This window comes from Melitaea cinxia, chromosome 2, assembly GCF_905220565.1.
Source record: "Melitaea cinxia chromosome 2, ilMelCinx1.1, whole genome shotgun sequence".
Lineage (NCBI taxonomy): Eukaryota > Metazoa > Arthropoda > Insecta > Lepidoptera > Nymphalidae > Melitaea > Melitaea cinxia.
In genome coordinates, this window is record NC_059395.1 from 5449348 (window position 1) to 5462475 (window position 13128).

General features: G+C 34.6%; 1 protein-coding gene across 1 annotated transcript; it reads right to left on the reverse strand.

Moving 5' to 3' along the window:
• Positions 1-383: 383 nt before the first annotated feature.
• Positions 384-4926, reverse strand: LOC123659868 (peptidyl-prolyl cis-trans isomerase). The gene is made up of 5 exons (XM_045595034.1): positions 4602-4926; positions 4092-4277; positions 3217-3420; positions 1468-1640; positions 384-539 (listed from the first exon to the last, which is right to left on the reverse strand). The coding sequence occupies exons 1-5, from the start codon at positions 4809-4811 to the stop codon at positions 395-397; spliced, it is 918 nt and encodes a 305-aa protein (XP_045450990.1). The 5' UTR covers positions 4812-4926; the 3' UTR covers positions 384-394.
• Positions 4927-13128: the final 8202 nt, after the last annotated feature.

Here is a 13128-nt window from a genome sequence, read left to right on the forward strand (position 1 = left end):
CCTTTATGGCCAAAACAAATGTTTGTCATGTACGGAAATCGAATCCGCAATCGCCGGCGCAACAGGTATAATCCATAGTTGTGACCGTTGCGCCAACGCGGCGTGAATCTTGAATACGTAAAATACTTAATTATTGAGTATCTTTAAAAATAACTTTAATAGAATTTTGCACGCATGGGTAGGTGGTAATTGAATATTTGCCTTATTGAACGAAAACGAACGGAACAAATGAGCCTAGTGAGACTCATTCACTCACTTTGCACCCCGCTTTTGGTTAAAAATCACTGATTTTAATCATCAGTCTGTCCTTTACGAAAACAACTCCGAACGTATTACATTTCGTGTGCATTATTGTCAAAAACGAAATAAATAAAAGAACAAAATTCATTTAATATCATTGTAATTCCCCACAATTGCTTATGGTAATTTTCGCTGATGGAGTTCCGCTTTTACTGCCGTATCTCTCCATTTTCTTCAACACATCTAGACCGGATATTACGTGGCCAAAGACTACGTGCTTTCCGTCCAACCAGTCTGTCCTGGAAACCGAAACCTTAGTAAATTTATTTTTAAATGTTTATCTACCCTCATTTATATTTATTTTCAACTGTTTTCTGCATTTGTCTTTGTGGTATTCAATAGAATAACATTAAAAAACTTAGCAGCTAAATAAATATACAAAAAAGGCATCGCCATTAATATCCTTCGAAAAAGTAGTGGTTTATCATTATCCAAAATCTAATATAAAACTGTTAGAAGATTACACTACATTATATTTATTGAAAAACAAAATATCAGTTACGTGTTACCATAAACATAAGTATCATTAGGTACATACCTTAGGAACAGACCGTGTGATTATGTTGAACATATTAATTTACTTACAAATAATTTGTTTATAAGAGATAACATTCCCCGCAATAAAGCAATTATACTAAATGAATATAATTTTTAGGTTCTACACAAAAGATAGATCAAATACAGTTCGAATACTATAACAAAGCTGGCAAAATATTCCAAATCATTACAAATAATGGAAAACCTACCGAAAGACGCAACGCTGTGTCAACTTGTTAGCTACCAGTGATGGTATAAATATATATATATATATATATATATATATATATATATATATATATAGACTAGCCCGTTGGCGCAGTTTGTAGTGACCCTGCTTTCTGCTCCGAGGGTTGTGGGTTCGATTCCCACCCCGAGTCTGGGTGTAATATAAATATTTATTTATATATTTATATATGTATTATTTATAAGTATGTTTATCGAAAAAAAAATATGTAGCTATACCAGTCGGCTGTTACCTATAACACAAGCATTAAGTTGCTTACTTTAGGAACAGACGACCGTGTGTGTATTGTGTAGATATTTATTTATTTATTTATTTATTTATTTATATATATATATATATATATATATATATATATATATATATATATATATAATATTACTTACTTAGCTGTACATAAAAAGAACTGCGATCCATTTGTATTTGGTCCAGAATTTGCCATACTTAATATACCAGGTCCCGTGTGTTTTAATGTAAAATTTTCATCTTCAAATTTCCTTCCGTATATTGATTTACCTCCTGTTCCATTGTTATTTGTAAAATCGCCACCTTGACACATCTGGTTCTCATTAAGGACATATATTTCAAATATAAGAATAAATATAAGACTTAAAAATGTATGAGCCCTTGCCTTGATTCAAACCCACATTTTGAGTTAGGTCTACAGTATGAATATTTCAGAATTAGTGACCTGCATAAACAATTTTGAAATTTTTATTTCATTTACAATTTTTATTATTTCTATCTTATACTATTAAACGAGCAATTCTTGTATATATATATGTATATATATAATCTGAATCTCGAAAACGGCTCCAACGATTTTCATAAAATTTAGTATATAGGGGATTTCGGGGGAGGTAAATAAATCTAGCTAGGATTCATTTTTAGAAAATGTCGTTTTATCCCAGTTTTTAGACAATGAAAAAAATATCGTTAGAATAAGAAGGTTAATTTCACTCTTGTTAGTAAATTTGTAATAGCTCAGGTGGGAAATCAGCCGGTCGCGATCGTCCAAAAAGACTACGGTTCAAATCCTCGGTAGATTACTATTTTTTTCTTTTTTTTTTTAACTGTACTCGTTATTTTTAATAATGTATGTAAAATCGAAAAATATTATTCTTATTTTATCATTATTATTTTTTTTTTTTTTTTGATTTTTTATATTTATTTATATTTTTTATCATTGTCGGTAAAGAAAATAGTATCCATATTTTATAAATATGTAATTCATATTTAAATATGATTTCCAAAAAACTTGATTTACTATATAAAAATACCGAGCAAAGCTCGGTCACCCAGGTACTATATTAGTAAATGGGGAATATTTACGTATACAAAATTATAACTACTAGTTGTTGTCCAGTGGTCGATATTCGACCATAATTAATTCAAATTATATGTTTGAACATTAAACAAAAAGGACGAGTATATATCCTGTGTGTGTTAAATACATGGTAGTTGTATAATGTTTTTTTTTTTTAAATATTAGCATTCTGCACATCTTCTTTATATAAACTACTAGCCGATCTGTTCCCACTTTGTTGGGTGTTAATTATTTTTGTGATGCAAATATATAATAAAGTATTCATCTCGCTCGCATTTCTTCGATTTGATTTACATATACTATTATTTTTCAATGAATTTATTGTTCAATAACAATAAAATATAGCCTATATCACTCCTAAATAGTGTGGCTTTCTGTTAGTGGAAAAGTTTTTATTATCTGATTAGTAATTACGAAGATTACCCCCTACAAACAAACAAAGGTTTACCTCATTATAAATAAATAATAATTAATAATTTATAATTATATAATATTAGTATAGATAATAATAATAATAGTCACGCATAATGGACCACTTTTGCGTCTAAATGCGGAAAACCGAGCCCACTACAATACAATACAATACAATAATAATAGTATAAATAAATGTGCGAAATTCCATACTCTCCGTCTGCACAATTTTCGTAAAAAGCGGTACAAAGTTTTTGCTTCACATATTAATATATAGATTTAATTTTTTATTTTTATGATACTCAATATACTAAATACATAAGAATTTACCTATTCATTACCTACTATTATGAAAAAAGATTACATAAAATTTATAAGATATAATTTAAAAGGATACAAAATCCGGTATAATCCTGTGAAAACTACTTCCTTGGTAACCAAAACCTTTTTCGTGTGTACAGAGGACTCGGAAATTTTCAGCTGTCTTTGGTACTATATCCGCTCTTAGCATCATTATTATCCTTCCTATTTCCTGTTTACCCACACTTATATCAAAGTATACTTGAGGATTACGTTTCTCCGTCGGTTTTGTTGGTAGGACCTAGAAAATCAAAATTAATTTTACTTAATAACATTTAAAATATGTAACTATGTTAAACATAAGTTATATAACAAAATGATATGCATAAAAAACATATATACCAATAATAATATGATGTTCTTGTGTGCTATAATAATGAGAACAACTTTATAATTTTTTATTTTTTTTAAAGCCTACACCTTTCTTGAAATACACAATATCTAGCCCATACTGTATATTTTTAAAATTAACTAGTTTTATAATAGGTATTCTGAGGTCACCCCATTTGAAACAGATAGCTAATTCCTACATCTATGATAAATGTATCTATATTGGTTTTGACTTTAACAATGATTCATCCCCCTGTCCATAAAAGTAAATCCACCACCCTGCTTCAATACGGGTCGGCAATAACATCTCCACCGTGAGCTATAATGTCTTTCAGGTATGAGAACAACTGGGACCAACAGCAATGTGCAGTCTCCAACGCACAATAGAGAGAACACGGACATACATATATAACAAAAAAAAAAAAGATTTGTATAAATACCTATTCCCTATAACCAAAGCAGGAATCAAATTGATGATTTTGCACACATCAATATAATACATAGATGCAACACATTTACAACCATTTTTTGTATGAAAAAATAAAATTTATATGTTATTGTTATCAACATATTTTTACTAACACTCCCTGTTTCTGTTTTCTCCTTCGTAGCATCTTCTTCACCATTTTTATCAACATTTAAAGTTTCTCCTGCATGCTTCTGTAGCCAGCTGTCCTCAGACCATACCGGACGAGTGGAACCTTCTTTGATTCTTTGCGGGGCTGCTATATTCACTCTTATTGTACGCCCAAATAACTCAGAGTCATTCTGAAATTTTTAGAAAAAATTAAAATTTACCTCAAATATTTTTTTTAATAACTGTTAATTAAACTAATTTACAATTAATTTTTAAAGTTGCGTTGGTATTTTCAGTTATTAGATGTAATTATGTACAATTTAAACATGAAAACATATTCTGTTGTAATTGCAAATTAGCCAACATAATATATGCAAAGTTAAATATCTTAGTCTTATATCTATTGTTTGTCCCTATTTTCTCTTTTATTTACATTTTTTTTAACTGTATCGTCTAACTTGACAATAAAAGAATTGAATTATTACTTTTGTTAACTCTATACAAATTCTACAGACCATATTATCAATAGCGGCGGCTGCATCTTCAGCATTCTCAAATTCGATAAAAGCAAATCCTCTGTGCTTCTCCGTTTCATAATCGAGAGGTATTTGGACATCAACAAGATCTCCGAAAGGAACGAAGGCGGCATTTAAAACTTTCTCATCGACTTCCTCAGCTAAGCCGCCGACGTAAATTGTTCTTTTAGAGTTAGGCTTGCTAGCCATGATTACTTTTTTCCCTTAGTGCTCTTATGTACAATAAAATTACAGCTTTCGGCACTTTTCTTAAATAACCTTAAATTAAAAACAAAACAAGTATGAAGTTTAACCCTACAACCCGTACGTCACTTTGACAGTACTTCAAGTCACAGATGAATGAATACAGAGTATTTAAAGGTAAATGAATGTGTCATTTATTCATTTTTGGATACTGGGTTTTAATTTGAGGCTTTGAGCAGATAAATGTTATAGTGAAACGGGATGAACAGGAACAAAATTAAATCACACATGATTTTTTCTTGCTATAAATATTAAAGCAAAAACTAGTAGACACAGATTTTATACTCACACTTCATGCTTTACTCTATGACACAGGGTCAAATTATGCTCCTGGGTATAAGGTCGGCAACGCGCTTACGATGCTTTTGGTGTTGTTGACGTTTATAAATAAGCTACAGTAATCGCTTACCATCAGACGAGCTGTACGCTTGTTTGCCGACCTAGTTATATCTTATTCTTTTATATAAAATTCTCGTGTCACAATATTAGTTAAAATACTCCTCCGAAACGGCTGCACCGATTTTTATAAAATTTGTATGCATATCGGGTAGGTCTGAAAATCGGCCAACATCTATTTTTCATACCCCTAAGTTATAAGGGGGGGTTAATGGGGTTAATGGAAAACGACGTTTGCGGTGTCAGCTAGTATAAAAATAAAACAAATAAAAAAACAGTTTTATGTGTAAATAACTATACACATTAAATAAATTTTTAAATATTGGATCAAATAGATATCTAGGTATACAATATATTCTGGTCTACGAAAGCAGTTCCTGAACAGACACTTTTAGCCTCTCCTTCCAGCATAAATATATCAGAAGACAGCAAATTTAAAGTATGAACTACAACTTCCTTGAGACAATGCGACACAATTTTGAAGTTTTTAGATTGTACCTATATAGATTAATTGATTATATTGATTAGACAAACATTTGTATTGGCCATACAGGTATTTGCGTGGTCTGGGTGTTTGTGCAGTCCTTGTGGGTGTCCCCACCGTGCCTCGGAGAGCAAGTTAAGCCGTCGGTCCCGGTGTTATCAAGTACACCTGATAGCGATCGTTACTCATAGTAGGGAATGTATCCGCCAACCCGCATTGGAGCAGCGTGGTGTATTAAGCTCTGATCCTTCTCCTACATGGGGAAAGAGGCCTATGCTCAGTAGTGGGATATTACAGGCTGAAGCGAATATATATAGTTTATTTTGATATATGTAATTATTATATTGAAGAAAAAAATAAGGCGCTACGAAGTTCGACAGGTCAGCCAGTATATTTTATAATTTTTAATCATAATACTAAAATATAAGCGAACTTTGAAATTGTGCCTTTTAAAAAAAATGAATAAAGTTATTCATTCTCATTTTTTTTAAGTCACTTACGAATTCAAACCATTTTAGCGACTAAAGTTCAAAAAAAAATCTTTTAATTTAACAAACAATAGTAACTGTCAAGTTACATTTATAGTAAGCACGTTTTGTATAAAACTTAGCTACCAGCTTAGAACAATACAAAAGTCCTGTAGTGAATCCACGTTAGAGATTTATTGACGAGAAATATTTATGACGACCTAAGTTCAGTCATTAACTACTGTTAAACATTAAATTATTGTTTCTCTGAAACTTATTTTCCATTAGTTCGTATTTTACCGTATACTTAAATAAAGTTTTCTTACGATTGGGTTCACATTATTAACTATTTACAGTTAAAGATATAGGTAGGTATTATAATTAATTATTAATGGAGTATATTTATATCTTATTATGTAATACGTTATGTAATTTTTTGTATAGTTAATATTGTTTATAATATGTGTATGTTTGTATGCATGTATGTATATTTGGTTTTCTTCCTGTTTTCTTTCATTTTAATTCTGTACACCCTTTCCGCTTTTTTCACATTGTCGCCTCCAAGCTGGTTATTTGCAAGAGATCGCTGTTTAGCGATAAGACCGCCTGTTGTACATTTCTTTTTGTGAATCGTTTTATAAATTGTAAACTTCTTTTTATGTGTACAATAAAGAGTAAATTAAATTAAATTAAATGTTATTATCAGTGCAGTTCACAAAATGTTATTATATTGCATTGCAGTGGGATATTAAAGGCTTAAATCCCATTTAAAATATTTGCGTTGTCACTCAGATAAATACTTAATCAATTAAACACACATTATTAGAGGTAAGACAAAAATTACTGGTCAGATCTTGAGCAAATTTAAACGGGACAACGATCGCTATTAGGTGTTTATGAACAGCTGGGACTGACTGCTTAACATGCTCTCCGAGGCACGGAGGGAAGAGCCAAAAATACAAACAACCAGAAAAAAAACCCAGAACAATAGCACTAGCTTTCGATTAAAAACTTAGGGGGTAACACACAAAAATTCAGTCGAATTGAGAACCTTTCTACCCATTTTACTTTGGATAAAAATGTATGTTTTTCCTCTTTATCATATTGGTATAGACAGAACAGATACAAAACTAGTAAATTACAACACAGAAGTCCAGCTAACATTAACGGCAGTTTCTACAAGACAATACATTACCTCGTCTCACAATCAGATGTAGATAAAATATCAAAGCTGCCGTCTTGTCTAATCCGTATACAATTCGTTAGTCACACATAACGAAAGTGACACAAGGTACCGTTTGTCTGTTACACTGTACACACGTAATGTACTTATAGTAACCTTCCATAGAATTTACACATTGTATAAATAGCAAACGTAATTGTGGATTATTAATGTTTATAGAAAAATGTACTGTGATATTATATACTAAACCAAAGATAGATTCACAGTCTACTGCTGAACATAGGCCTCCACAAGGTTGCGCCAAAAAAATAGTGCGTAGTAGTAGCAAATTATTGGCAATTAAGAAAAAAATACCACTTCTTCTGCCACTACTAACGTCCTATTTGAATTTCGAATGATCGTTTTTAAAATTATAATGTTGGTACAACACTCACCGTTTCTTCCATTGATTTTTATGACTTCAGCTCTGCGTCTTTAAATCTAAGAGTAACAACTTATATTTCATTACATTTTACAATAAATAGACTCACTAAGGCAAAAATAATTTTAAAAATAAGTACATATATATTTTGAAAATAGTGGATAATTTTTTGGAAGTACTTTTTAGCCAATTCTATTGAAACAAACTATGTGATTGTACTATAACCTATGGAATGCAACAATCTTACAAATGAAGATTGATTTAATTACATAACAAAACAATCGATCGTTATTACATGGCTAATTGCGTCTCGCGGTTTCACCTGTAACAAACCGATCCCGTGAGAATTTCGGTATAAAAATCTCGGATCTCCAGCTAACTAGATACCAAGTTTAATTTCAATAAAGTCGGTAGTGTTCGCGTGAAAGAGTCCCTGCTGAATGGATGAGATAGATCTAACTGGATCCAGATAGCCCAGATAAAAACAGATAAAAATTGTATGAAAATTTTGGAATCCCTGTTTCAAACAGACAATAGTTTATCATATATTCCCATACAATCATCGTTTTTTATTTGGAACGTTCAGCAGGGGTGACACACGTCAGTTATAAATATTAGGAGTATGGGAATGACGTCATAAAATCCGTTTTCTGCATTCTTAATTTTTGTGTAAAATATTTTACGAATATCTTCGTACTTTATAACGACTAACATTACACACTACAATAATTTAGGGTTACCTATTATGCTGTCAATTGTACAGGTGTATGTATACAAGTGAGAGGCATTTTTAGCCATATGTATAAAAAAATCGACAGAAGTCAAGTCAACAGTAGTTAAGGCACGAGATAGGCTTACAACTAAACTTATTCTACTGCTTACATATATGTTTTTACTTTTTCTCTATGTAACTTAGAAATATTATGTATACCTATTGTAATATATTTGATGTTATTTACAGTGTAAGTTGCCGTTTATTTATAACGTAGTAGTTGTCAACAACATAATAATAATAAAATACAAAATACAGTCGAATTGATAGCCTCCTTTTTTGAAGTCGGTTAAAAAGGCCCCATGGCAGATTAATGATCATAGAAACGGATGAGATCGACAGTTTGATTTGAGTAATAAAATTTGAATCCTGTAGGACCAGAACTCAATTTAATTAAGGACATTTATAAGATATTGTAAACTTGGAGTTTCTTAAGATTTCTCTTTTAAAGTTTACAGTTACCAATAAAATGTACATTATATTTAATAAGCGCAGCTTCTCTTTTGAAGTTTTTATGTAACCTCTAGTTACTTATAATTAATTGTATAATTACTAGGAAACTGGCCTGTTTCCTTTATTTGCGGATGTTACTGTTGTAATTTACTAATATTAATAAGTGGACGACCCGGCGAACTCTGCTCCGCTATTTCTTTTGTTTTTGGTATAAACCCATATCGATTTTTGAATCCCCAAGTATGCGTGCAATATTTTTATTAGTATGAACTATTAGATAATAAAAATAGGTAAAAAAACTTTTTAAGTTAAACGGTTTTATGTTAAACATACATTGCAATGTTTAAGATAAATGTACTAAAAACCAAAAAATAATAAAATAGATACAGTCGTGGGAATTATAAACATATGCATAGACTAGACTAAAATAAAACCGTGGGGCACGTCAATTGTCTACAATCGTTGATTAAAATGTTTGTTTTGTAATGTTACACTATAATTAGGCAGTTGTTCAACCGACAACGATGGACGTGTGATAAGTAGGGCTAGAATGTGGAAACAAGCTAGCAAGCTCGATTATAAGCGAGTTTTAGGGTTTCATAGTGGTGAGCGAGTAGTACTTTTATCATATGTTTTGTCGATTAAAGACAAACTACGAGCAGTGAAACGATTCCTCGCCAGCCAGCAGTGTGAATGTCCAACGATAAACTAGTTGAAACATCTCTTTTATTTACATGGAGTGTATAACTATTGGAATTTCCATGAGCAAGAAAATAGTAAGTAATTTCCTCACCGTCTGCGGACCAACTGCCTATTTTAACGACGAATTAAACGATTCTTCTATCGCACATTAAGTCGATAATTTGTAGACAATTGACGTGCCCCACGGTTTTATTTTAGTCTAGTCTATGCATATGTTTATAATTCCCACGACTGTATCTATTTTATTATTTTTTGGTTTTTAGTACATTTATCTTAAACATTGCAATGTATGTTTAACATAAAACCGTTTAACTTAAAAAGTGTTTTTACCTATTTTTATTTTCTAGTTTTTAGTTTTTATTTTGCATTCTGTTTAATTCATTTAGTGCTTCATTATTGCAAGGCCCATCTTAAATATTGAGGTTGTATAGTGCACTGTATTCTTCTTGTCAAGCCCTTTTATTTGATACTTATATTGGTGGGATTGATAAAAAATTGTTATCAGACATTTGGTAGCGGCGGCCAGCTTAGATTTCAATTTTGCATAGTAAATCGTATTCTACTTGTTGAGACCTTTCATTTGATACCCATGTTGATGGGATTGATAAAACCTAAGTCATCCGCCATTTTGTAGAGGCCGCCATCTTGGATTATTAATTTTATATAGTACATTGATTATACTGGTTGAGCACTTTTATTTGATACCCATATTGATGGGATCGATAAAACCTACGTTATCCGCCATTTTGTAGCGGCCGCCATCTTGTATTTCAATTTTTTATAGTATGTTGTATTCTGCTTGTTGAGCCCTTTCATTTGATACCCATATTGATGGGATTGATAAAACCTACGTTATCCGCCATTTTGTAGCGGCCGCCATCTTGGATTTCAATTTTTTATAGTATATTGTATTTTGCTTGTTGAGCCCTTTCATTTGATACCCATATTGATGGGATTAATAAAACATAAATTATCCGCCATTTTGTAGCGGCGGCCTTCTTGAATTTATAATGATAATGAATAAACATAATTGTATTGTCACCAAAATCCAAAGTGTATACAAAATTTCAGATTAATCGGTTGACAGGAAGAGGGTGAAATTTGAATTACTAAATTTGACCCAAGAATAAAAAATAAAACAAACGGGGTGAGCTAAATAAAACCGTTTAAAAATATTATTAATGTGTAACGACATCATACAAGTAGCAGGTATTCAATGGCCGTGAGCGACAGAGAATAGAGAGTACTGGTAATCTGTGGAGGAGGCCTTTGCCTTTCATTGAGAGGGTTCTTGCTAACAAAATGTCTTCACAACAACAACACTTCAGCCTATCGCAGTCCACTGCTGGACATAGGCCTCCCCCAGTTCGCGCCACACATCCCGGTCTTCCGCAATCCTCATCCAGCCTACACCGGCAATTTTACGTAGATCGTCGGTCCAACGGGCCGGAGGACGTCCCACACTGCGTTTGCCAAGACGCGGTCTCCACTCTAGGACCCGTCTACTCCAACGGCCATCGGTCCTGCGACACAGATGACCAGCCCACTGCCACTTCAACTTGCTAATTCTGTGGGCTATGTCGGTTACCTTCGTTCTCTCGCGGATAGTCTCATTTCTAATCCTGTCTTTGAGAGAGACCCCAAGCATAGCCGTTCCATTGCACGTTGAGCGACTTTAAACTTGTGGACCAGTCCCTTGGTCAGTGTCCACGTCTCGGCTCCGTATGTTAACACAGGCAGGACGCATTGCTCGAAAACTTTTGTCTTCAAGCATTGCGGAATCTTCGAAGTGAAGACTCGACGAAGTCTGCCAAACGCCGCCCAGCCCAACCGAATCCTCCTATCGGCCTCCTTCTCGAAGTTGTTGCGGCCTAGTTGGATAGTATGGCCTAGGTAAATATAATCCTGAACAACTTCGAGAAGGGTACCATCGACCGATACCGGTATCGGTATGACTTGGTTGTTAAACATAACTTTCGTCTTATCCAAGTTCATACAGAGACCGACACGTCGGGAGGACTCGTTTAGGCCGGCCAGCATTTGGCCTAACTCATCCAGCGTCTCCGCAAAGATGACAATATCGTCGGCGAAACGAAGGTGAGAGATGAATTCACCGTTGACGTTGATGCCCCGTTCCCCCCAATCCAAGGTCTTAAAAACATCCTCTAGCGCAGTGGTAAACAGTTTCGGTGATATTACATCACCCTGTCTTACCCCGCGCCGGAGGGAAATAGGTCTTGTTCTTTGGTCATTGACATGAACGGTCATCGTCGCCGCGTCGTACATAGATTTTAGTACTTCGATATATCGCCAGTCGATATGACATCTCTGCAGAGAGTCCAGGACAGCCCAGGTCTCGACGGAGTCGAAGGCTTTCTCGTAGTCCACAAATGCCATACACAGCGGTTGATTATATTCTTCCGTCTTTTGGATAATCTGCCGAACAGTATGGATGTGGTCCACGGTGCTGTAGCCATTTCGAAACCCAGCCTGCTCTGGTGGTTGGAATTCGTCGAGTCTTCTGGCGAGACGATTCGTAACAACCCTCGAAAACAGCTTATAGACGTGGCTCAGAAGTGAGATCGGTCTGTAATTCTTTAACAGAGACTTATCGCCTCTCTTAAAGAACAGCACCACCACACTCCTGGACCACGCCTCCGGCGTGGTACCTCGGTGGATGACGGCGTTAAATAGTCTTGCCAAGGCTTTCAGGACAGGTCGCCCTGCGGCTTTAAGGAGTTCAGTGGTAACTCCGTCATCCCCCGGGGCCCTTCCGTTTTTAAGCTGCCCGAGCGCTGCACCAATCTCATCCTCTTCGAAGTCCGGGATACACTCCGAATAATGGCGCAACAATGGTGCCCGTGGATCTTCGGTGTCCCAAGTCGCAGGCTTGCGTGCGCTCGACGAGTACAGCTGTCCATAAAAATTCTCAACCTCTTCTCGGACCTGAGGGCGAGAGCAGACGGTTCTGCCATCTGCTGTTTTAAGCTTCGCAAGAAGGCTTCTCCCCAATGGTCTTTGGAAAACTTTGGACCCCCTATTCTGCTCAATCAGAGTAGCAACCTCTCTCGTATTTGAGCAGCGGAGGTCTCGGCGAATAATTTTCCGTACCCTCTTGGAAAGAGCCCTCTGTTCTGGCGAAGCAGCCGGCAACTCGCGCCTCTGCCGCATCAGATCCAAGGCTTCGGGAGAAAGTTTGGACTGCTTCGTTGGCTTTGTTGGTGGAAAGTGCCTGCGACCCAGTGTACACACCGTCTTCACCACGTTGTCGGTTATCTCGTCCACGTCGCTAGTAGTTTCCAGCGAATCGAATCGGTTTTGGAGTTCCAACTGAAACTGCTCGGAGCCACATAGTATTTGGGGCAGCGTAGGTCGGAGAGTAGAT